The sequence below is a fragment of the Rousettus aegyptiacus genome, unplaced genomic scaffold (assembly GCF_014176215.1).
Source record: "Rousettus aegyptiacus isolate mRouAeg1 unplaced genomic scaffold, mRouAeg1.p scaffold_m13_p_8, whole genome shotgun sequence".
Lineage (NCBI taxonomy): Eukaryota > Metazoa > Chordata > Mammalia > Chiroptera > Pteropodidae > Rousettus > Rousettus aegyptiacus.
This window is the reverse complement of record NW_023416311.1, coordinates 83,750,600-83,777,749: the sequence shown is the minus strand read 5'-3', so window position 1 is coordinate 83,777,749 and position 27,150 is coordinate 83,750,600. Positions and strand designations below refer to the sequence as shown.

The following is a 27,150-nucleotide window of genomic DNA, read 5'->3' as shown; positions in this document are numbered from 1 at the left end:
TGCCAGAAGTTCTGATAGATATTTATTAATGTTATCATCTTGTTTAATAATTTTCAGCTTGCTATTCAAATATCCAAAGATGGGCTACCAGGCAGAGTACCATTATGGGTTATCTTGTTAAGTGCTTTTGCCGGATTATTGCTTTTAATGCTGCTCATATTAGCACTGTGGAAGGTAAGCATCAAAGTTCTTTTGACTTTCTATTTGTTATCAAAACCAAAAGGTAAAATAATTATGATTTATCCATGCTGTGGAATACAGTATTATACAGCAATGAAAAACATTGAAATGAAGACCAAGACAAAGTAAAGATGTATATTCTAAATATTGAACACAACTGGATCCCATTTTTTATAAAAGAAAAATATATATGTACTTAAAAATCATGGAGGATCTCTCTAGATGTAGGGATTATAAGAGACCTTTGTATTATGTTTATAACATTGGAAATTTTAAATTAAGTATACATTTCTTTTATAAGCAGAGAAAGATGTAAACTTTTTCATAGAAAAAATAAATAAATTCATATGTCAATTTATAAATATATAGACAATAGAACCATGGTTAAGATAAGCCTTATCCTAATCACATATTTCTATGTATCTTAAAGATCAAATACTTCTTTAATATATAAACAAATATACCACATTTTATGCAATGATTTTGTGCCTGAGTGAGAGATGAGAGTTTTATTAATTAGTTGGTAAAAGGAAAATCTTATAATTTCACTGACTCCTGTTTCAAATCCTCTTGTAAAACTAAGTAACCGTCTATTTTCTGTCTGGTAAATCCATACATTTACAGGTGTTTAACTTAAATTGAGGAATGTAAAACTTTTTAAACTCAACAGTATCATTTTTAAATTAAACAGAACTGAGGTGATAGATTTTAGGATAAACAATAGAAAATAAAATCACATACAAAAATTGAATTTAATGTTTTTCCAATTAAACATCAAATTGACATTTATTTTAGCATAATATCACCCTATCTTTAACTTATCATTTTGTTAAATAGCTAAACTGTATTAAAAATACAGATTGTGGATACGTATTCATTTTTCTAATATCTGAGCAACAGAATTAGCTTTTGATCAAGTAGTTTAAATAACAAATTTCTCTCCCACCAAATTACTAACTGTTCCTATCCGTTTTGACTCTCTTAAAATGACTTCCCTTTTTGAGGGATTACTCTTGGAGAAAATGATCAAATCCATGTTAAAGATGTAGATCGGTAGCAGTTAGGTCAGTAAATGAGAGTCCATAGCTTTTGTCCAGCAAAGTCTCCAAGAAAAAATCATTCACCATCTCAAACCTCCAGCTCTTCCTCCTCCTTTACGAGGTATCTAGCCATGTTCTGTCTGTAATACCTGGCTTTACCACACTGTGGTACCCGAGGCCTGGCTTAGTGGTGTCAATGTTATGCCTGAAATACAGAATGAGGTTTCTTCATTGATCTGTACCTTTAACTGGGATTATAAGAGACCTTTGTATTTTACTCTTGATTTCCTTTCCTGTGGTCTTCTGAGCACTGCACTTGCCCCTGTAGTTTTAGGACACCGCTGACAAGAGAAGAGAAAAGCCAAAGCTGACATTTAGATAGCTTCTCTCTGGCAGCATACCTCTGTTTAAAACAGATGTTTTATCCACCTGTTTTTCCATCATTGGGCTGAAAAAGGATAAATGTAAAAATAAACACATTCTTCCATCCAGTAAATGTTTTGTTGATACATTCTAATGGCTTCTTAGATCTTTTTTGGTACAAAGGAAGGGCATTTAACAAATTTGGACTCTTCTGACCAGTAGACACAGCCATTAGAATTGTGATTCCATGGTAGAAAGGAAACTAACACTTACTGAGTGCTTATTATCTGCCACGAACTGTTTTAAGCTTTTCTGTAATAGAGTCGAATGAGACTTGGCCCACAGAGGAACCCTGAGAAAGCAAAAATTCCTCTCTTAACTTGATTTTGTTTTGATGCCTAAAGCTCCACCATTGATAATCTATTTACTAAAGCTACAAATTTGTTCCTTATCTAATATGCATATCCTTGGGGGTGTGGATGGGAATATTTTTCATCTTTTAATATATTAGTATAAATTTATTCATTTAACAGTTATTTTGTATTATAGTCATTAAGCCTGTACTTTCTTCTAGGGACTATTTGATCAGACTCTTCACGAAAGGATTTTGAACTAGGGGAGTAGAAATAAGATCATTAAGTATATATGGAAAGAAAAAGATGGAAAGTGAAAGCTTCAAGGAAAGTCCAGGAGCTTAAAACTAACTTGTTTCAAATTTTGGCTAGTATTGGCCTCATCCCGTTTGAAGCTATAAACTATATTCTCCTAATACCCACTCTAATCACTCAGCTTCCGCTAAAAACCCAATGTTAATAGAATTGGTTGGGTGGAAAATGGAAAAGTTTAGATAACAGAAGTTGAATGTTTAAAAAGTGCATTTAATATATAAAAGCAGAGGAAGATCGAAAAGAAGTAAAAAGATTTAGGAGCAAAAGGATAAAAGATCAAGAGCTGGTAGGGCAGGGAAGAGAAAGGTTTTATAATTCACCACTTGCTTTCGTGAAAGCCCTTTCTGATTTATTTTCAACTCAGGACACTCAGGCACATGGTAAGGAGCTTAATGATTTGTGAATCCAGAACCTTTATTTTTGCTTCAAAGGAGAAGGCCTGAGAGATGGAGCAGAACTGGCATTTTAAGGAAGACGGATTTATTGTTATTCTTTGTTCATTTGTTCTATTGTCACCTCTCCTTCATCTACCACCAATAAAAAGCTGGCATGGTGGAAGACATAAAGCCCTGATTAATTAATAACTAATTAATTATTTTATTTATTTATTTATTTATTTATTTATTTAGGCAAGGCAATCTTTGGTCGACCTCACAGATTGCAAGGGCCTTGTCAGCTTACAATCCCTTATTTTTTATTTTTTACACCTACAGCACTTGGTCTTCCTGGGTGGTCTCCCATCCAAGTACTAACCAGGCCCGACCCTGCTTAGCTTCTGAGATCAGACCCGATCAGGCTTGTTCAGGGTGATATGGCCGTAGACTTTATGTCTCTAATTTAACACTGCATATTTTTGACCATTTTTCTCCTCTAAGCTCTCAATTGTTCAATAATTATTTTAAAAAATATATAATTCCCTTGCATAATTTACCATAACTATATGATTAAAATGATATGAAGGTACCGCACTTTCAGAGAATTAACTCTTTGTCTTTGTTTGAACTATTATAAGCTATTTATATTTTTATTTAGAAAGTATGTAGATAGAGATTTAAAACAACACTTCTCTAGAACCCTTAATTTTCTTTTTTTAAATATTTATTTTAGGTTTGATTATTACAAAGGCCCTTTTCAGCCTCTATACTTATTTTTATTATTCTGTATAACAGGAAATAAATAAATAAAATACTTGTAATTTTTATGATGCCCCAAATCACAAAGCATAATGAAAAATATACACATTCACCCCTATGTGAAAATTTTCATATTTTCAACAACTTCACTTTTATATCCAAATGATACAAGGTGTTTTTAAGAGGCTCTTCATGTCAAACCTCTATAGACAAATTTTCGACACATTTAAAGTTAATCCAGGCAATTCGGAAATCTCCCCAACCCTTTAGCCACGTGCACCTACCACATTCCCTGTCAACTCTAGTGACTTCAATATATGACCATCAGTTATTTGATGGAAATTTCTCTACCGCACCCCTGAAAAAAAAGATGATGGCAAAAAAGAGACAGTGCCAGCTAACTGCAGTTGTGAGTCTTCTAAAATATTGTCCCAGAATCCTTTAAGTTAATTTACTACGTGTACTAGTTTTTACTAGGAGACATGATATCTTTAACCAATCAAAGGGTTAAAATGAAATAGCAATTTGATAAATGTCATTTCTTGATATTACTTAGTAGGTCAATGGAAAAAAAAGAAACCCTCTCAATTATGTTAATTATTTGTATGCCTGGAATTGCTAACATATTATTAAATTAAATACTATTCAAGGAGATTAGTATATATTACTTAAATTCAAATAATTAATTGTGTTATGTTTGGTATTCTCTCAACAGATTGGATTCTTCAAAAGACCACTAAAGAAGAAAATGGAGAAATGAAATATTTTACAAGAGAAAAAAATAATTATTCAATGATCTATCCTCAGGTTTACCTTGAATATGTGACAAGAAATTTATAAATATAATTAAAGACATAGTCACATAAATTTATATAATCCATCAGGGTTAATTGCTTGGAAATGACAGATCAAGCAAGATCCAAAAACAATATCATATATATTTTATAAAATTATAGAAAAATATTTTTAAATAATTACTCATTTTTGTTGAGTATTTAAGCAAAATTACAGTGTGTTAAAGATGAAGAATAACTTGTACAAATATGTTTATATATTAAAGCACCACTCAAAGTATTTAAGGAATGCATAAAAATATTTTTATGATTGTTACAACATTTACTTTCAAAACAATATAAATGAAGTTTTTCCCATTGATTCCTGATGAATATCCACAGTCAGCATGCTAGTCAACATTTGTAGATTCTAAGAAAGGAATTACTGAAAAAGATCACTTCCCTCAATTCAAATGAGAAAAATTTCCCAAATAGAGTCTATATAAAATATGGACTGAAAATAAATTGCAGGGAAAACATTCAGCATCTTTGTGTTGGATTCAGTACTTGGGAGATTTTCTTTCCAAAGTGTTTGGAAAGTAGTGCAATCGAGTTGAAATTCTATCTATGATGGAAAATCAAGATAGACTTATTTAAAAGCAAGTGTGCTGAATAAATTAATTTAAGCTTTTACAGGATATGCTTAATTTTGATATTGAGCTTTAAATCTCAAAACCCTTTTATGCTGAAAAAAAAACCATGTAGAGCAGTTTTGTGTGTCATACAGTGATTTGCTGTGAAAAGCCACGTTGTGTGTGGGATATGCTAAAATGGTTTTCAAATGGAACGTGGCAGCGTAGATAAATGCCACTGAAATGCCGAAGTCATCTTTGCTGGGCACCTTTTGAATGTTAGAGGTCCCAGGATGAAAGTAGGAGTTTTCTCAACTCCTTGGTACATGGTTCATTCAAACCCTCAAGCTGTGAGAGTATGTTTATTTTTTAATTTTTTTAAAGGTATTTAATTTTTTAAGCACATTTCTTATTTCTATGAAAAGGCAGTATTCCATTTTAGTATTGCATTTATCAGGAAGCCATTGCTTTTTGAATGTGACATCAATATTTAAACAGAACTCTAGAAATGTATTTTAAAGAATCTCGAATTTAAAACCTCACACCAACAGAAACATCATACCTTTGTATGTGCTTTTTTGTTCCTGAAGTAATTGTTATGGTGCATTGGACTCTACTGTAGCATGAGCTATTAGGTTGCTCCATTTCTTGGGAAAATAACAATGAATAAATGTATAGTGCCTGCGTATGTGAACTATTGCTACAAAATATTCTGATACTTCTTCAACAATTCCATATCTTCACCTGATTGACCATCATAAGACTGTGATGTAACTATCCAGAAAGTCCTAGGCTCTGTTTTTCTCAAAAAGCAGCAAATCAGTGAAGAAATTTAATGCCCTGGATTTAATTTTTTTAAATGAATTTCCAAGTCATTATCTGAGAACTCAGAGTCAGCCTACCACATGGCTCTTCACATCTACATCTAGGATCCTGATGGTCAAAGCCATGTGCCTGTCGAATGCCAAGGTCATCAGTACCTAGAAGAAAAGCAAAATATTTCCAAAAGTTTGGTATCTTCCTGCTGGCTTGTCATTGTTCAGAAATGTCCACTTTTGAAATTTCCTCATTCCTGCTGTCTATCTCCAGGTTCAGACATCATTCTTTCCACGTGTTTTTTCTTTGTCCAACAAAACTCAGGCCTCTCTTATTTGGAGTCATGTTGCACGACTCCAGTGCACAGCCTGCTCAGCAGCTCTGCTCCAATCTTAGCACATCCTTAGATATGAATCAACACATAAAAATAAATTCACACTCAGGCTCTGTGACTGCTAGGCAAAGCATTCATTGAACCAGGAGTGTGCACATTTAAACTAAGCAGGTTGTTAACACAAAAGGGAAAAATTAAAAAGATGGCATTTTGAGTTTTTTTAAAAAGAGAGGAATTTTTAACGTCATTCCTGGTTTTTAAGTTGAATATTTAATTAACCAGATATCCCATAATATTATAATTTGTTCTGGTGAGTATATGTGTGTATGTGTATGTGTGTATATATATATATATACATACACAGACACATACAGAAAAAAATTTAATACAAAATACCTCAATGATACCAAATGATAGTTTATGAAAAATAAACACAGAAAAGCTACAGCAAGAAGAAAAATTAGATTCATTCACTCAGCTTATAATTTTCATTTTCATTAGCATTAACTTTAGCATACAGTTCTGCAACTATCTAAAAAACATAAATGGAGAGACTTTTATAAAAAACATAAGGCAACAGATGTTCCAAATTATCTTCATACAAATATTCTAAAATGATTAAGTATTAAAAAATATATTAAACTTTATCATTTAAAAATATTTAATAAGAAAAGTAGGTGAAATTCAAGACTATGAACTTATTGGATAAATTAAATCAGCAAATACTTTCTTTTTTTTTTAACTTCAGTATTTTTAAACATTGATTATTGCTTCTCCTATGAACTGAACTATGTATGAAGTCCCTTTCCTGACCAAACCTACAATGGTATATTGGTAAATTATCTAACAACTATCTCTCCAAGAGGAAAAAAATCCCAGATCTGTATTATTTTCCAATTTTCATGTTCTAAATAGTCTCATCATGGCCATTTTCAAGCTACCAACACAACCCTAACCAGCTTGCAGAATTCTTAAAAATTTATCTGTTAGCTCTTATGAACCAGTATGAGCTGCCTCAGCACATTATTGAGATTATATGACAATGATAGATGATTGATAGTTAGATATAGAGATATAACATGTGTCTACATATACATATGCAAACACACACTAATTATATTTCAACTGATGCTTAAAATGCTGAACTCAAGCCCAGTAAACATAATGCTACATAGTTCTGTATTCTTCAATTTTTAATTTCTAAAATTATAACCTTTCTTTAATATTAATAAAATGACATGAACTTGAAGGAATAGGAAGGAGTTAGAAGCAGGAATATATAAAGGTTAACACACAGTGCCAGATCTATATAACCACAAAGAAGCTGTTTCACTTCCTCTAGGAATCCAGAGCCCTGGGAGCAATATCATGAAAGGTCGTTCTTTGTAAACAGTTTTAACTTTTATGGTTCAATTTGAAGTTCAGTGATCCAACTGATCCAATTTGTTCAGTTATTTTCTCTGAGCACTAAATTCATGAACAATTTAATCTTTGAATGTTTTCTCTGTCGAAGTGTTCTTGGAATGAGGCTTGTGGAAGGAGATATTTTTATAAAATTTGATGCTTACTCGACCATAATAATTTTACCTTTAAATGCATGTAGATATAGATAGACCCTCTTTTCTTTTATTAAACCAATGTACGTCTAGGCTCCATTGGAAAACAAGCATTTGCACCAAAAGTAAAAGGTGGCTGCATAGTGCTTGAGTCAAACTGAGTTGTAGTTGAGGCCATGAGAAGCCCTGGCCTTATTCTTTCTAGGCAGCCACCTAAGAACCATCGCCTACACAGTGTGAATGGCTGCCCTGCCAGCTTTCATACAGGATAATCTTAGTCAAAGATGTTACCATCTGCCCCCTATGAATTAACTGTCTTGCTTTACACAACATTGAGAAAACTAGGGGAGATCCAGGCCCAGAGCAGAGCTGATATTCCAGGAGCAGTCATATCATTCTAATAAAGAGGCTTCTGGCAAATCAATTAAAAATATATATGTCCTATGCATCCTTTGTTTACTGTCAACATTTTTAAAGCCCCCCTCCATTAGTCTTTTCCCCCAAGAAATATTTTCAAGGTGACTACTGGAGAAAAATGTGCCTAAAACATATGCTTTCTGTTTGCCGTGAATACCAGTTTTAGCGATTGGTCATTTATACAGAATTTCAGTCCTTGGTTCTTCTGTAACACCTTAAAGGGATGACATGGTGTAATGTAGTGGGAACAAAATGCCATGTATTTCAGAGATCGACCATCTTTAAGAGATTTCTTTAACATCTTTAAGAGACAAGCCATTGTGGGACGCTATCAGCAACTGTACCAATGGGGGGAGACTGGAAAGATGTAACCCATCAGTGGGTCTCCATCAGCACCCCACAATCTTTATTCTCATCCATGGAAATAATAATCCAAAAAATGGGGGAAAAAAGTGATTTGAAGTCCTCAAGGTGATTCTGTATTTTAACAAAATAAACAATTTAACTGTAAACAGCAGACTACATATTATGTAGAATAAATGTAGTTGCATATCTTATGTAGAACAAGAAAAATAGAGTTAACATCTAACATTGTTATTTGATGAATAAATAAGTATCTTTGATCTTCATGTTGAAATTCAACCTTGAACTTAGAAATGCCAAGTAACAGCCTTGTCAACCTCGAAGAAACAGAAAGAGCATTTGCAGGCTCTTACACCGCAGCCCCATTGTCCCCTGCAACTGGCACTCAGGAAGTCCAGTTCTTAACTGATGAGAATGGATCCTTCTGCCCCTTCAAAGGTCCTGAGTGTAACTCCTGAATTCACTATGTGCCAGGATCAGTCCACCACATCAGACACATACACAAGCGCGTCTTGCTGAATTTTTACCATACCAGAAAACATGCAAGGATGAACTGTCACTCCAAATGTTGAACTCCCTGCTATGAGATCAGCGTTTTTGTTCTTTTTTAAAATATATCAAAACTTTTCACCCATAGCTAATGAGTTCAAAACTGTACACAGGATTTTCTTCCATTTTCCCCCCGCCACAGGCTAGAGAATTTCAGTGCGTTGAGGACTGGGTAGCAGGAGCCAGAGCGCATCGGCAGGATCTCTGCCTCTATCCTCCGCTGGTTTCTTCTCTCAACTGCACAGCGAGAATGCTTTGTTTTGATCCGATGCTTCCTTGGCAAGGCCATTCTAAGATTTGTGCCCTGCTTGCAAGACCTTGACTGGTGGCATGTTCTTTGCTAAAACTCAAAATATCTTTTATTACTGACACATCGTGGGACCAGTGACACTCATAACTATGATTATGTTCAATCTTACCATATTTCAAGTTAAATCTTTATTTAAAAAAAAAAAAGACTAAGGCTGGAATTTTAGAAACATTTCAGCAACAGATTGAGACTTGATATTCACTCATTTCAGTTTTGTTCTGTGTACATATTTTGGGGTTTTTTTGTTGTTGTTTGTTTGTTTGTTTGTTTAAAATCTTCCAAATGACACAGAACGAAAACCAGAAGTCCTCTTGAATAATCCCTGAAAACATTCCCTTCTTTTAAGAGGTGGAAAGGGACTGGCTGGGGAAAACTAAGTAATGTAATTTTTTCTTTCCTACTCAGAGTAGCCAAGCAGAAGAAAGCCACCACACAGAAAGATCGTATCATCATAGGTCCAGTGCCAGGTGGCAATTCTGCTCTCATGCCTATGAAGCATCTTGCATCTTGAGAGAAAGGGATAGGGTTAGGCGATGAAGCTATTTATACAGCCTTACTTCTAAAAATACTGTAAGCTCCCTGAGACCATATCATACCTGCCCACAATACTAACACATATACTTTTCACAAGTAAATTGTTGATTAAATAAGAGGAAATGTGTATTCTTACCTGTCTGTTAATCAGGGCTAGTTTTCTAGAGTTTAACACATTTTGGGCTCAAGAAATAATTTGAAGCAGCAACAGTTCAGACCTTTTTCATACTAATACCATTTCCACAGGATATCTCAATATGTAGTGTTTAATTTCTGAGACACCCCCATCCTCATTCAGGGTGCGATAGTGTGCTCTGCATTCCTTATTAGGAAACATTGGTCTGTAAGGAGAATGATATACTGTGTATTACTACTGTGAGCCTGTAAAATTGTTAATGGACAGTGTAAAGAATTGTATCCACTTTATTAAAAAGAAAAGTATTGTATATAATAACTACTGCCCTGAAACATGTATCATACTCACCGCTAATAAACTTTTCTGCATGGCCTAACATAAAGTATATTATGTTGCTTTTTTTTTTTTTTTTGACTCAGAATAAACTCATGAATAGCTTAAGGGTATGTACATTTCTATAAGACTTTTATTAGATGAACTCAGAAGAAAATGTTTTGATTGCATTTAAGAACAAAGAATCGCAAACTTTGTTGACTAATAATATGTTAGGTACCTAATGTAAGCCCATTTTTTAGAAGAAACCAGTTATCAAATAACAGTCATTTGAGCTGATATAATTAGAAAAAGCTGAGACAACAAAAGAGTGTTTTGAATGTCCTATGTATGGTGCATCCTGTACACTGATTTGAGGTCAGAGGTTTGGTATTTTTGTATTTCTGTCTCATCTTGTGCACCAGCTGTGTATTTTACGTCAAGGTAAATGAGCATCCTGTCTTATATGTTAAATTAAGAAATGACTCTTTTAAAGAAGAATGTGATTGCTGTGATTTTAAGTACACGAATTTTACTCAAGATTAATATTTCTTCTAAAGCTCCAACTTTTTTTTTAGAGTGGAGGCTCTTTAGTAGGTTTTCACTTTGATACTCTAAAAGGAGAAAACAAAAAGCAAATTAAACCTGTCTGTGGTGTTTCCTGTACACAATACAGTGATGTGATTAGTCTTTTGCAAACTTGAGACAAAAGCCACAGAATCCATATTACATATCTTCTCCTAATGAGATAGATTAATAATAAATTATCCACTGTTTAATAATAGATAGGACCATATAGTGTGAAATAAAAAAGGACTAAGACATAAAAAGTTATTTTCTTTATTCAATCTATAATTTAAAGAAATAAAATTATTTAATATATAAAGCTGGAAGAAAATACAGGAAGAAATTATAGTAGTAGTAACACATGTTCATCTGGTAAAAGATTTTATCCTCAAACTATGATGTAGGGTGATTGAGGAAGGTATTTTTACAGAAGAAACAGACTGAGTTATGAAGAGGTTATTTATCAGTCCTGTAGCCAATTTGTGGCAAGACACACCCCAATGCTCCATCTTTTCTCTCTTACTGTGAGATAAGTAGTGGATTACTAGAAAGAATCTGGATATGTTTAAGAAAATAAATAGTATACATCAAGATTTGTTATTTTTTAAGTCTAAAGAATAGATGCAGATTTACTTTCTAATTCTTTGTAATGCCTTTATTTACTCTAATTATAAAAATTAATTTGATAAATATAGGCAGATGTCAGGAAGAATATTCACCAAACAGAAGTGATTATTAATTAAGAAGGTTAGAGGTGATTTCTATTTTATTCCGTAGAAAGTTATAGTATTTGAATTGTTTTAAAATAGGTATCAATTTTTTAATAAGACAAAAATTCATTTAAGATAAAAGGGAGTGTACCATACATACATGTTTATTTTTAACATATTTCTATTTTGATGTACTTGAAATCACAAAGAATATAATACCTCACCCTTTAAAAAATTTAACATTATATGTCTTAATTTATCTTTACTATTAAAAGGGTAATAGCCAACAAATTCTTTTCCTTACTCTGGAGTTGACAATAGGGAGGAAAATTACCCCTTCCCACACTCTAAGTTAATAACCACTATACACATATGCACATACCATACTAAAATTCTTTGTAGTCCAGATATCAAATAATTATTTATCTACTTCTTCAAGCAGGAGTGGGGAGAAGAGTAGATAGGGAAAGATAGGAAAGGTAATCTCACTAAGAATAAAAGCAAATGGGGCCTGTTTATCATGCTAAACCAACTGGGTTATTTTATTAACAATCTCAGAAAAAGAAAAAATTCTTACCAGAAACTAGACCTGGCATTGTTAAACCACAAGCATTTACAGAAAGAATTCACTGAAGGGGGAACAGGGAAACAAACAAGAGAGAGATAAAAAACAACAATATGGCAAAAGTAGTTCTCTCGATAATTACATTAAATATGAATGATCTAAACACTCAAATCGAAAGGCAGAGATTGATAAAAGAATAAGGTTCATCTATTTGCCCTTTAAAAGAGACAGACTCTAGATTCAAAGGCATAGATAAGTTGAAAGGAAAATGATGGGGAAAAAATCCCGTGTAAACATAACTATAAGAGAGCTGGAGGTGACTGCATTAAGCAAACAAAATGAACTTTCTAGACTTGGGCAGATTCTAGCCTTGTGAGGGAGCAGGAGACTCCCGGAATTCCTCTAAGTATACGGAATCCTAGACTTATCCTCGAGTTTACTTTGATGTCCTGCAGGTTTTCAAGGATTCATTGGTTCCTAACATGAAACTTCAGTGTGGATTACAGCAGAATCATGGAGCCATCCTACTCTGAGACTTGAGTCTTAAATCGGTGTGTAAGGTCTCCAATCTGCACAGATTCGTTACAATGGTCTGATTCTTCTCTGATGGCAGGAATAATAAGGCAAGCACCATTGTCCATAGGCACCCAGGCTGCCAATCACTTCACAGATGAATGCAGTTTGGTCATGTGCCAGAGCTCTAGCTAGTACTTGATCGGCAAGTACTGGCTGGAATTAATAAAAGCAGCATTGAAATATCTTCAGGTTTGGTCTTTAGTTTCCGCTTTGCTCAGCTATTTTGTTTTTGTAGTATGTTTCAACCAAGAATGTGTGGCATAAATTCATTTAGATACCATAATGCTGAATGGTATTCCAAAGGCAAGAGTGGAAATGCCTCAAGCTTATAAACAAAACACAGCATCCAGAATTGGCATTCAGACTATAACCGACAAATTCTGGAAGTTAGCCATGCCAGGACTCTACTTGTCTTTACTGCAATGCCCAGCATTCTAGTTTCATATGCTGAGCCTCTCATCTTCTATTTTCTTTCTTCCTTTGCTCTCAGACTTCTCTATCCCATTTGCACCCAAGTACCATCTGTTATTCCTTTTCACACACTTTTCAAACTTTTATTTTATTCTCATGATTTGGCATACCTTGTTATCATAGATGGGTAATTCTGCAAAGATTCTAATTAGCGTATTGTTTGACAGCACCTTGGTTTTCCACCTTCCAAGATGGACCATGTCTTCTTGAATGAAGATTGTATGTTTAAATGGAGAGTCATTTGTATTCTGCAAGAGGTTTACTGATGGAATATGTGAAGCAAGTAGTTATGAATGAAACTAATGGAGCTGAGTGAAGTCCTCATTTTTCTATGAGGAGAGGAAACAAAGGGAGGAGACTAACGTTTATTGCCTACATCCCATGTATCAGGCATTGGGCTAGGCAATTTTCCAAAATTATGCTTTTTAATCTATCAATAACACTAAGTAATGGTGTTTATTCTTTCTGTTTCCAAGATAATGTAACTGAGACTCAAAGGAGCTGAGGGACTAGTTCAAGATTAAAAAGCTCTACGTGGTGATGCTGAAACTAAAACCAAGATCCATCTAGTTTTAAAGCCATTTCCTCTAACAGGGATCTGAGAATAAGTCCTAGGAAGAGAAACGAAAACACAGATCTACAATTTTTGTAGTATCTGGCACATAGTAGACAATAAGGAAATATTCGTTTATTATTGAAGAAATACAAGAATTGATAAACTTAGTAAAGTTTTTATTTTTCCAGCTATTATATCTGTTTGGGAGGAAAACTGTGAATATGCAGTGGAGTCACTAATCATAGACTTGTAGGTTTTAAGGTAATTTAAAAGTCACTCAGTCCTGGAAACTTCTTTACAATGTCCCTGACAGTGTGACCCAGACTATCTAGGCTACTTTCAAGACTGAGGTTCTCACTTCAGCTGCAGGCTTTGCTCTGCTTCTGAGAAGCACTATTGTTTGGAAGCATGACCTTATATTTCAAATTTTAATATTGACTCTGTATCAACAAAAGTGTCTGTGCATCGACTTACATGTACTTTACCCTATTAATTATATCTTAGAGTGATAAGTTCCATAAACTTATTACCTCTTGTACACAGTAATATTTCATTTAATTTTTCCATCTCCATATTATTTTAATATCTAAAATTGCCTCTCCAGTTAATGTCTCTCAATGTGTTTCTCTTCTACCAACTTTCAGGACTCTCAGATGAGTGTTTTAACTTATCCAAAAAATTTTTAAAACCTAATTGACAAAAATATACGTAGCAATATTAGGATCATTACTATATTCTAAATATATATATATATATAGCAATATTAGGATCATTACTATATTCTAAACTATTGAGAAAATCAAGACAAAATATAACAGTGCCAAAATAAAGTGCAGCACAACTATGATGCACTTTGCTCCTAACAAGCTTTTCTCATAGTGACAATACAAGTAGGTTCTTAACAGAATTATAAGAGCAAGATGAAAGAATGCATTTCACAAAAAAAAATGTATTAGCTCATGTATGATGTTAATGTATGATTAGCTTATGTAGGGTCAAGAAATTAGTACTTATTTAAGATCTTAGATCTTTATATTATTACACTTACAGGTAAAAAGTTTTAAAAAGAAACTATTTCAACGTTAACAGGCTTATTTATGGTAAAAACTAAGGCAAACTAATAAATGGTAAAATAATTTTGAAACAGTAGAAAATGGGAAATTTAGGTTTTGAAGAATTCCATCTCTGAAACTGCCTTTAAAGTTTTCCCAAAGTTTTAAATAATGTCAAAGTCATAATACCCGAATATTACAAATCGAGACACTAAAACAAATCATTTTTCATTTGTATAAGAAAGTATAAATATTTTCATATACATGTTCCAGAATCAAAGAAATATTTTTTTGATTGGTAATGTTTTATTTAAGGATGTAGTTGGCATCTTGTAAAAGAACACTTAATTTAGAGTGGCTTAAATCTGTTGACGACGAAACACATTGTGGTATAACCATATAGTGGAATACCTACCATTCAGCAATAAAAAAGGAAGGAACTAATAAGACTCAAGAACATAGTTTAATCTCAAAAGTATGATGCTAAAGACCACATAAAAGACTACATACTGAATGTTTTCATTTATATGAAGTTCTAGAAATGGCAAAACTATAGCGACTGAGGGCAGATAAGTTTGTTGTGATTGAACTGCGGGGAGAAGATTGACTGCAAAGGGCCATGAGAGAACTTCGAAGTAATAGAAAAGTTCCATGTTGTGATTGCAGTGATAGCTACATGATGTAAGTGCACCTTTGTTAAAGGAAAAATCATTAGACTTCTGTCACATGTAACATGGGAAACTAGAAAACAGAGACAAGGGAAAACAAAAATGACATTAGAATCTCAGCATAGACCCCATTCATGTACAAATATGAAACACAAAAATACCAGATATCCCAAGGCTCCAAAACATGCCACCCATGAACATGTTTTGGGGGGAAAAAATTAAATTACCCTAGTCAAATAAAAATATTAAATGACAATAATAATACATATCAAATAGAAGGGGTCACTTTTCCTGCGACACTTAATAGTCAACAAATACATATTAAAACATATTTGTGTTTGCTGGCCTCGGTCATGAGCCAGTTTCTTGACCCTTCTGGTAGGACATCTGTGCTCCAGGATAGAAGAAGATCGATAAAAGCCAGTGTTCCCTTAAAAAATATCAGAATCGTAAAAGATTTCCCAGAATACCTTCTCCCCAGAAGGCTTCCACTTATCCCTTGTCATCCATAAAGGTGTTACATGACCACTCCTAACTGTGAGGGAAATAGAATTTTTAACTCCCAGCTTTTATAGAAGTAAGAGATAAGTTGGGCGAGATTGAGTATTATGTTATTCAGCTTGTAATGTCCACTCAAATAACATTTCAAATATAATCAACATGACTACTATCTCTTTTAAAGTTTATTCTTATATGTATAAAAGGAACTTCAGGTCAGGAAGGATCTCTCAGAGCCTTTCCAATTCCTAAATTCTGTGAAAGTACAAAGGAAAAATTAAAAATATATTTCAATGTGATTCTACACATGTTCATCATAATATGAATTTATATAGTGCCTTTCTAAGACTCATCTAACATCTAAAACTCTAAAAACATTTAAAACTATAAAACCATGCATTATTTAAAATATTTCAGACATTATTCATTTGTTAAAATATTAATTTAACTGACATTTTTTAAGTATCCACTGTACACAAGTAATTTGACACCTAAAAACTTCCCTCAAAGAGATATCAAAAGATACTTTCTGAGGAAAATTCTCTTCTGACAATTTTTTGGAAAATGTTTTCTGCAGAGTTGTGAGTTAAAAATGTTGACCCAGGAGTTCCAGTCTCTCTTTCTCAGGGAAGTACTACTACGTGGCACACATGGATTCTTCCTTCTCTGAATGCCAACTAATTACAGTCAACCCTAGTCCATTTGGCACCAAATGGCATTTTAATTTCATACATATGCATGCACTCATTCCAGGCCCACTTGAAAGTACGACTGGGCTCAAATTAACAGTTACAAATATCCTTGAATGTACTGAACTCTTTGTTCTGTAACCTGCAATCTACCCACTACTGGTCCTTCAAACTACCCCTCCTTCAATTCTTTCAAAAAATTCCCAAAGGGCTGTCTCGTGCTCATGAATACAACTTCTTGATTATCATGTGGTGCCTGCCATTTTCTTCCTAATTCTTGCTCCTGGCCTCACCTAATGCTGGCATCCTAGATACAAGGGTGCTTTGTTGTCTTCTCTTTGGAAATAAAAAAAAATTTTTTTAAAGATTTCTCTTTTAAATCATCAACAGGAACCAGGACAGACACTTTTCTGTAATCGAAGCTGTCCTCCTTTCAGATGCCGGGTCCATGCTTAATCTCCTCCATTTATACAACCTCATTTATGAAGCCCCTCAATCCTGAATGCAAACTGACCCCCAGTAAGTTCCACCAGTCCTCCAGACCTACACTGGCGAAGTCCAAGCAAGGGCCCTTACTACATGAGTACTTCGTACCCTGTAAGTTGACTGTCAGCTTTCTGAGGGCGGGATGCATTATCTTCCCTCTGCTTTCTGTGTGGTAGCTGCCTACAACAGGTGCTCAATAAACATATGTTGGATTGAATGTGACAGACTTCCTTAGCATGAAGGGAGGACATTTCCTCACTGCACAGAATTTAAAAGTTGGCTAATGGCAAAACTGAGAATGAACACAAGGTTTTCACAGAAATGTCGATTGAATTGCTTTTGATGGCATTGTGAGGGAAATATCTTCGAACTGATAGGAATAGCAGAGGAAGCAGGACAGCTCAGACACTCGAGGGAATACCCAGCTCTCCAACGAGGCCTTTATTTTATGTTTAAGGATTGTTTCCACTGACTATAAAATGAGACATCCGTTCTCTTTAATCAATTTCTAGTTAAGGCAGCCAAATCCGTTTAGATTGACTTTTAAAGATGTGATTAAATATGAATAATTAGCCTCTCTCCTTTCCTGGACACTGTGACAATAATATCGACATTTCGTTTCCCTTAAATTGCATTCTAAGGTCCACTTCCACCACAGCTCCTTCCCCAGATGACATTTCTGTAGCCCAGACCTTGCACCATCTCTCTCTCTATACACTTATATTTTCTTTTTAATTTATATTTTTAAAAATTTTAAGTCACAATTATTGAGGTATAATTTACATACAGCAAATTTTGTCCTTTTCAAATCCACAGATTTATGGGTTTTGAAAGATGTACATAGTTGTATAACCACCGCCAAAATCAAGATATAAAGTATTTCCATCACCTTAAAATTTTCTCATGCCCTTTTAGTCAATTTCCTCCCCTCATCCAAGCCTCTGCAACTAGCCCGATTTCTGTCCCTGTAGTTTTGCTTTTTCCAGAAAGTCATATCAATGGATTCATAAAGGATGTAGTCTTTTGTCCTCTGCTTTTTCTTTTGTAATATAGTGTGTTTGCAATTCATCCATACCGCTGCTTAGATGTTGCTCATTCCTTATTATTGCTGAGCAGTATTCCATTGCACGGATGTATTTTGTGATCACGATGTACTTATTTTGCTTTTCCTATCTTCGAAGCTTATGTTTGTTGTAGGCTGGAAGGAATTGTATTTATAATACAATATGAGAGAGAATCATGCCAAGTATTGAACATATTTACGTATGCTTTATATCGTCCAGGCTGAAATATACTCAGATCCTATGTGTTGCATAAACCACTTAATAAATTTATGTGATTCTTTTTCCTTTAAAACAGTTTTTAAAAGTGTGATCTGGGATTTTGTATCTCAGACTATAATTTGGCCCCATAATATAGTGGAGAGAAAAAAGGATTTTGAAGTTTGGGAAACTTGGGTCCATGTGATAGTCAAATAGTTCTGTTACTGCCCCCTTCTCAGCTCCCTATGCTGATTAGTCTCTTTGGTATATACAGATTTTTAATTTCTGTAATAATTTATGGTAAGAAGAAAGTTATTTTCCCTTCAGATTCCAAATAATTTATTTAAACCATTTTAAATGTAATTCCCATTATAACGGGCATCGATATTTTTAACTATGTAGAAATAGCAACAGGTTGTTTGGGTTTGGGTTCAAAATAAACTGCATATCAACACATAGAAAGTGACTCATATAGAACAGAACTGTTTGATCTAATCTTTTCTCATCAGCACTGATGCTTGTCACCTGTCTTCCTCTCCATCCATATGTTCATCTCTGCAGCCACCCAAAGATGACACAGGAAGTTCTTCTGCCTTGCAACAAATATTGAGAGCCAATAAGAAAGGCATGTAAGGAAACTCTAATTTGGCGGTGGGGTGCGGGGATGGAAATAGACTATAAACAAAAATAAATGGCAACTTACATGCAATAACATATACTATACCAAGCAGATGTGTATAACCCTTGCATTCCCAGGCATGAAAGTAGTTACATCCAGGCATGTAGTAGTTACACTGTAATATTACAATAAGATTGCTCTGGCTAAAGCCCTACTTAGAGATGGGTAAGAAACCCAGGCCTAACTCTTCTTCAGGTTACTAGAATGTATACCTATCTCACAGATATCAATTAGCAGCAATTTTGTCCTACCGTCATCCTTTTCATCTGCTCCTCTAACTCCCACGATGGTCACAACTTTCAGCCCAGACTGTATGGTGTGGCGTCCAGGCCGCTGCTCTCTTCTGCCTTCAGTATTGATCATTTGAACATTCTTGGTAGTGCAAGGGAGGGAAAGAAATTTTCCTTCTGTTGTCCTAGTTCTCAGCTGAGGCTCTGTGAATTAGTCTAACAAGAGATAGAATAAAAAGAAAAAAAAAACAAACAGAAGTTTATCAATATGTGCATCAAGCATACATGAAAAGCTCATTGATGAATAACTCTGAAGTGTTGGTTCGCAAGGTAGCCCCCATACACGGAGGGCAGGGAGAAATCAAAGAGACAGGTCACTCCAGATTGATCAGTGGCAAGTTTAATAAGCAAGGGAACTTTCATACAAGACCTGTCTTGAGTGACCACAAGACAAGTACATCTCCTTATCACCTACCAGAATCTTAAAAGTTAATACAGCAGCTTAATAGGGCTTAGTCATGTATAGTGTCCAGATTGTCTCCACAAAACATTTCTTTCTCAAAGCTGTGTCCTGGCAAACAACTTGGGCTATGGGAACAGTGAGCAGAGCATACATTCCAAGGTCAGGAGAGGGCTGAGGAGACTCCAGATGCCCAAGTCCAACTTGTGGGTCAACTAGTGGTCACGTCCTCTTGATGACCTCCTCCAACAGAAAGATGGTTAGAACTTGGGGCTCATATAGCATCTTAACAAACAACAATAATTTTGTAAAGAAATGACAAGACAGGAAAAGTAGTTTAGGCTTTTAGTGGCAAGAAACTGTGGAAAGGTAAACATATAAGGAAATTAATTAAAGATAGGGGCTAGTTATATAAGGTAATAAGGTCTGTTATATAAGTTTCTTAGGTTCTCAGTCTAGGCTGATAAGAGTCTAGAGCTGTCTCTCATGACTAGGAATTGTCCTGCCCTTTCTGGTAGAAAGGGGAGGGACAGAAAGTTTTTTTTATGTCTGCTTATTCTCAAGTAACTTTAGTTCAAGGTAGTCTTAAAGTCAAAGAAGTATAACTTGGGGTGGCATATACTCTAATTTGCAGTTAGTCCCTCCTCCGGTTCATGCTCCAGTGATATATCTGCTGAGATGAGGAAACTGTCGACCACTTCATTTGTGTTATAATTTATCCAAAATATAGCACTATTTTTTGCTCCATCCCGAGGGTGACACTACCATTTTACTATTTTGTTCTGTGATCATTTTAGTATGTTTCCTTTCCTGGGATTTAGAGCTGACACCTTGCTTTACTCAAATTCATCTTGCCTCTTGAAAATCTCTTGTCCTTTGGATTAATATTTCAGATCTTGACTATCTCCTAGAAATAATTCCCTCCTTGGATGTTTCACATCTCAAATAGATGTGAGGGTGTGTCAGATGAGCCCTGTAGACTCTATCTGGATCCTCGAATTAGCCTGCCTCCTAAGAGTGCCTCCTCCTTGCCCTCCAACCTCACACACAAATATGCATGCATATGCAAGCATATACACGTGCACAATCCTACACCACTGTGTGTGAACTTTGAAAAATATTATTTAAAAGTTTATTCAAAATATAAAGATAAAATGTCAAGACTTATCAAATTGTACATCTTAAATATATGTGGTTTATTACATGTCAATTATACCTCAATGTAGCTATTAAAATATTATACTTTATATATATGTATGTGTGTATATATATACATATATGTACATATATAAATATATATACATATGTGTGTGTGTGTGTGTGTGTGTGTATAAAGGGTTTTGGCAGGGGTTTGTGCTAGGGCTGGATCTGAGATTTAGTCACATATGTCATGTGGAGTTAGGTAGTTGGGAAAGGAGAAAGCAGAGAATGGAAAAGAATAGAAGCCAAAGTACAAGGAAATATGATGGAAAAATATTCTGAGCCAGACTCAGAAACAGAGCCAAGGGTCTGGAGGAAATAGTATTTCTGGATATAACATGGTAATTTATCTGAACACTTGTGACCCGGCTACCCTGGACACAAGTGTGCACCCTGGGGGTGGGGGGAGGGAGGAGCAGCTGCAGGTAGATCTCACTGGATCATGGAACACACTGCAGCAAAAGCAAGCCTTCCTGAGAATCCCTCTAAGAGAGTGTCAGTCAGAGAGGAAGTGCAGCCTCCTCATTTCAAGGCGGGCTTACAAGGGGACCTGGCAGCAGGAGGTCTGAAAGTCATCATCAGTCGTGAGATGGAAGGATCTATGCCCCGTTCTTGGTGGAGGAGAGCAGAGACCAGCAGCAGCCAGGACTGATCTCTGAACACATGTGTGTAAATTGCAGCATGTACACATAAGTGGAAACAGCGAGAGGAGGACATTTGGGCATTCGCATGAATAGGAGCTCATCTACAGTCAGAGACTGGCATGTTCCAATTAACGAATGTGTGAAAGCCATGACCTCTATGTATATGTCATGGTCACAACTCTAAGAAAAAAATGAATTGCATGACCACAGCCTACCATGGGAAAATATGTGGTTTTGAGGGCTGTGAAAAGGGTTACCTTGAAACATCTTCATTGACCTTTAGATCCAGAGATTTTCGATGGTATAAGTCACCTTTTATATAACTATTTTTATAAAGGTTCATAATGAATCTAAAGAAAATATGTCTCATTTCACTGAATGGCAATAAACCATACCGCTCTTATGCCTCATACGCTTTCAGTTTTAACACGGCTCCTAAAACAATATTTGGTCATGAGTCTTCAAACTCATTGAGGACAACCAGTTAACATATTGGTTCTCACCACAGTGCTTAACCCATTACTTTGCACATGGTAGGTGCTAAATAGATAGGTGTTAAGTAAATGAATAAATGATAAAAGTGAAGCTGTTGCAAGAAGTATCATGTTAAAAATTATAAGAATTTATGAGAAAGAAAGGCAGGAAGTCTAGAAGAGAATTATGCAGGAAATTTAGAGACAAATACTAGAAGACCATGAAAAAAAACCAACATTTGTGAGCCAAGGATAGAAGCTTTGTTTTCTCATGTAGCATAATAGGACATGTAGAAGCAGAAAAGACTTAGATCATAATTAAACCTGAGATTCCTGGCAAAACTTAAATTCCAAATCTTTTCACTGATTTCATTCTTTTGATGTGTAAACAAAACTCACTAGCCTGCCAGTCAAATAAATCCTAATGGCAAAATTGGCTCTGTTTGACTTTTTGATGTTAAACATTTGAAATGCATTTCCATCTAAAAGGACAGACTCCAATGTGAATGGTGCAATGAAAATTACTTCAAATAAAATAGAAGTTAGCCTCACTCAAGAAGCCCTAAAAGTTAAATTGCAAAATGGTTGAGAAAGGAGAGAAAGAGGATTCTCGACTTCGGAAAAGAATAAAAAAGAAATAAGCTAGTTAAAGAATCAAAGATCTTATATTCATGGCAGAAAACTTTAAGAAAAAATATTTCATCATGAATGGTCTTGTGAGTGTGTCAAACTGAAGAAGATGTTGTTGTACTGAGTTAAAATTAGGTCTCAAAATCAGGACAACAGGCAGGCCATGGAAGTTGAAGTTATAGGGCAATGGATATGGTGAGTAATTAAAGAGGAAGTCAGTCTACAGAGAGGAGAATGGAGCAGGTACACACACGAAGGCCAAGACAAGAGCTCAGCCCATTTGTACAAGTTGTTCGGAGTGAACCGTGTTCTTGCCTTTCCAGTGTCCATTTGTAGTCGCTGAGACCAGGCTGTAATTCATGTCTCTGGGTTCTCTAAAGTTTCCTCATATCCTTTCAATGAACTCTTCTTTGACTTAGGTTAATTTAAGTAAGACTGATTTTTTTCCCTTTGAAAAATAACCTGTCTCTAGTTGACACATCTAAGTTTTCCAGAGAAGGATAGTAACTAAGAGCCATACAGCTAGCTTGATCCATCATATGACACGTTTCTTAAAAAAAAAAAAATCTGAAGTACAGATGAGTAATGTTTCCCCTACGTTAAGGTTTTCCAGGTTGTGAGAAATAAACTTCTTAACTTCTTCTCTGGTTCACTTTACTAAATTAAGATGTTAGTCATTAGTTGAACAAGTGTGTTTATTCATTACAGCAACAAACATTTATTGAGCATCAACTCTGTGTCAGGCCTTGTTCTAGGGACTGTGAGTAAAAGAAGTATGAATAAAATACATAGATATATTAATGAGTCCAGGGAGCCTGGGGACATAGAATATTTTACTTTTGTTTATTTGTTTTCTTTGTTTTTAAGTTGAAAGTTTCTCTTTTATTTTGGACATATGCAACTCAGCCAGTGCCTGGAGACCTGCAGGTGAGTCAAGCTTGATGGAGTCTGAGCATCAGTCACGTCATGAATTTACTGGGTAACATTTGAGGAGTCACTGGTTACTTCATTTCGAATTTTCCAGGACTTAAATGGAATTTCACATTCACTACACTTTTTAGGTCTAGGGAGAGGAATATGAAACTGGTAGGAAATTCATTTCAATTTAGTAACTCTTTTAAAGAACTTATCTGCCAGGTACAGGACTAAACTCTTATGATATAAACACAAAATTTCAGAGATCCAGCATTTAAGTGAGAAGGTGGAGTATATGTATATAATTATATGTATATAATTAAATTCAAGTCATACCATAATAAATACAAAAAAAAAATTTTTAACTAGAGGAGTCAGGAGCCAAAAAAGAAGAAAAATTGGTTCTGAATGAAGGGGATAGGAAAGGCTGTCATGTAATATAAAATTTGACTGGAACCTTGAACTAGAATTTTAAGAAATTGAGAAAAGGGAGAAAGCCATTCCAGGGAGAAAGGATAGGTAAGGAACTAGCAAAGAAGAATGGGAGAAGCAGGCCAGTAAATGGGTGAATTTGGCCTAAGTGTAGTATACAAAAGGAAGGAATGGTGAGAGAGACTGCAGAATCAGGTTAGGATGCACTTGGGAGTTTAAATATTAAGGTACGTAGAGTTTATTCTGTAATTTGGAAAGACTTTCAGCAGATCATTTTTGTGTTTCAAACAGAGAACTGTGATGTATTTGACAGACATTTCTCAAAAATGAACAAAGTAAGCTTTTCATTTCAAGCGAAACAACTGATAATATGTGTTGCCAGTGATAAAATTCAAGCTTTCTAATGCAATTCGGAATTTTGAAAAATGTGTATCCACCAGCATGAGCTTGACAGTTTTCCAATATATAAAGACTTTTCTGATGAGATAGGTAGTGATATGATCTTTTTGATAGAATGTCATGAAATGTGTCAACAGTTGGAAGAGCTGCAGAAGTCAGTGAACCATTATTTTCCAAATAACCCATTCACTATGGGACAAAATCTTGCATGGGTAAAACACCTATTCAAAGTGCTCAATAAGCTAATGAATTTTAGTGCACTAGATGCTGGAAGAGGTCATGGAGAGTACATACTACTGGTTGACTGGCAAGTTGGACCCAGGCAATCAGACGCTCCTCCCTCCCTCCTGTCTTTGGAATGTAACTTCTGCCCACTATTCCCACACTAGGAGCTACTTCAAGGAGTCAGCCTTGAGAGAGTAATGTGTTATTGAGACCATCTGGACAGTATATGTGACTAAACCCCATTAAGATCTTTATACAAACTTTTAAGATTCTGGCAAGAAAGTATAGAGATCCACACTATGTCCTGTTTTTCCAGCTTCATATCTGTGTGATGCCAGATTAATTCATGTAATTACATCAAAACTACATATTAGAACAAATTGAATGCAGAAGCATATATGAGAATCCAAGTGTTATTTTTGAAGCCAGACATTAAAAAGATTGGCAAAAATGTAAAATAATGCAATTCTTCTCATGAACTTTTTTATTTTGGAAAATATAGTTATTTTTCATAAAGTGTTATTCATGTTAAAATTCAATAGCCTTATTTTTATTTTAAAATGAATTAACACATAAATATGGGAAAATTTATCTGTTCCAAATTCTTATATGATAAATATTGGTAGAACTAATCCACATAAACAAAAGTTCTTCAGGATCCTCAATTATTTTTTCCAGCTTTACTGAGGTATAATTGACAATTTAAAAGTATATATGTTTAAAATGTACAAAATTATGTCTCGATGTATGCATCCAATGTGAAATGATTACCAGAATCAAGCTATTTAACATATCCACCATCTCACATAGTTACTGTGTATGTATGGTAAAAACACTTCACAAATTTTAAATAGACCATAAAGTTTTATTAACTATAGTCACCATGCTGTACATTAGATCCCCAGAGCCTATTTGTCTTATAATTCACAGTTTGTAGCCTAAGACCAACATCCTCCCATTTTCCCCACCCTCAACTCCAGGTTGCCACCATTCTATTTTCTGTACTGTGGCTTGACTTTTTTAGACTCCGCGTGAAGATTATACAATATTTGTCTTTCTCTATCTGGATTATTTCACTTAGCATAATGTCCTCCAGATTCATTTATGTCATTACAAATGACAGAATTTTCCTTCTTTTTTTTTTGTGGCTGAATAATATTATATATTTCATATATCACACTTTATAATACATTCATCCATGGGATCCTCAATAATTTTAAGAGTGTAAAGGGCTCCTGAGACCAAAAACTTTAAGAAGCCCTCCCTTAATCCTCGTTTCCTGCTCAGAATATGGGATCCAGCACAAGTACACCTAGGCAGGACAATTCCTAGGAATTTTAAGGCAAGAGTTCTCATTATTTTATCTCAAAACTGCTTTTACACTCTTAAAATTAATATGAAGCAAGAGTTGGCTCTTCATTTCTTGAAATTTGAAATTTTTGCCTGCTCTGGAAAAATGTAACTCCTGATTTATTCTGTATCTCATGCCAGTATAATGTTAATTTGTCCAGTTCTGAGCACAAAAGCAAAGGGTGCATTTTCCTCTCCAGCACTCAAAGACAAAGCACAAATTCCTGTCTCTCATGAAGAGAACTACCCTGCCTCCCAAATAAGGTCTGTTCCAAACACTTACTCACATTTCTGTGAGTCAGAAGGAAACAGACAGATATTCATCGCCCTGAAACCTGGCTGACTTCCCACAAGAAGTCTGTGAAGAGAGCCTAGGTTGGGTGTCAGGGTTAGTGAGCGGCCACCTAAGAGCTCACAGGTGATATCTGGAATGTTAGTAAGCAGGTGAGTACCACAGACAGGTCAGGAAAAAAAGGCCTTCAAGTGTTTGTCAAGATTAGTAAGTAGAGTTAGTCAGTGACACATAAGAAAACAGCTAAGAACTGGAGGCTATACATTTTGGGTTCAAAGGTAATGAGTTTATAATCATGACTGTAAGCAGTAGCATATGGTAAAAACCAATTTAATACTTTAAAAATTCCAGATTCTATCCCTAACTGTGGTAAAGGGAGCATTTGATTTTTACCAGTTAAGTCCTTCCCACATTGAAACACTTTGCTTTCGAGTGACAGTATCCTAAATATCCCATCCTGCCCGCAGTACCAGTTCCACAAAGATTTGGAATGGTATTAATAATAATGATTAGACTAATACCTCTTTAACTTATTAAAACACTTGATTACTTCACAAAAGCAATCACTGGAAGAATTCAACAATGTACTGGGAATTTGTGGGTGGGAGAATCAGATTTAAAGAAAAATGAATATCCTCTTCTCAGGTCAGTGAGTAAAAAGCTCAGATATGGTTATAGAATATTCTTTTCCAGATATGAGGCTGAAATGATGGGAAAAAAAGTCACAGTGTAATATAAATCGTTATTATCATGGAGAGGCATAAATGAGGATTTATAACACACACACACACACACACACACACACACACACACACGGTGCTCTTGCAGGTCTGGCTTAAATATCACCTCAGATAATCATAACTTGTGAGCAGATCTTTCCTGATGAGTTAGTTTCTAACCTGGTCATTCTGCGCTTATTTTTGTCCTTTTCTCTGCCCACTTGGAAAAAGCAGAGAAAGGCATGCACCGCGCGGCCCCAAAGAGCTGTGGCTTAGGGTTCGCGGG

General features: G+C 35.0%; 1 protein-coding gene and 1 pseudogene across 1 annotated transcript in view; one reads left to right on the top strand and one right to left on the bottom strand.

Moving 5' to 3' along the window:
- The window catches only part of ITGA1 (integrin subunit alpha 1), a 155,508-nt gene extending 145,328 nt beyond the window's left edge, over positions 1–10,180 (top strand). Inside the window, exons 28-29 of the mRNA XM_016142376.2 lie at positions 58–174; positions 4,100–10,180. Of these exons, the coding sequence (XP_015997862.2) occupies positions 58–174; positions 4,100–4,144 (162 nt within the window). The 3' untranslated portion in view covers positions 4,145–10,180. The remainder of the gene's footprint in view (positions 1–57; positions 175–4,099) is intronic.
- On the bottom strand, positions 2,956–3,074 carry LOC118607238 (annotated as a pseudogene).
- Positions 10,181–27,150: the final 16,970 nt, after the last annotated feature.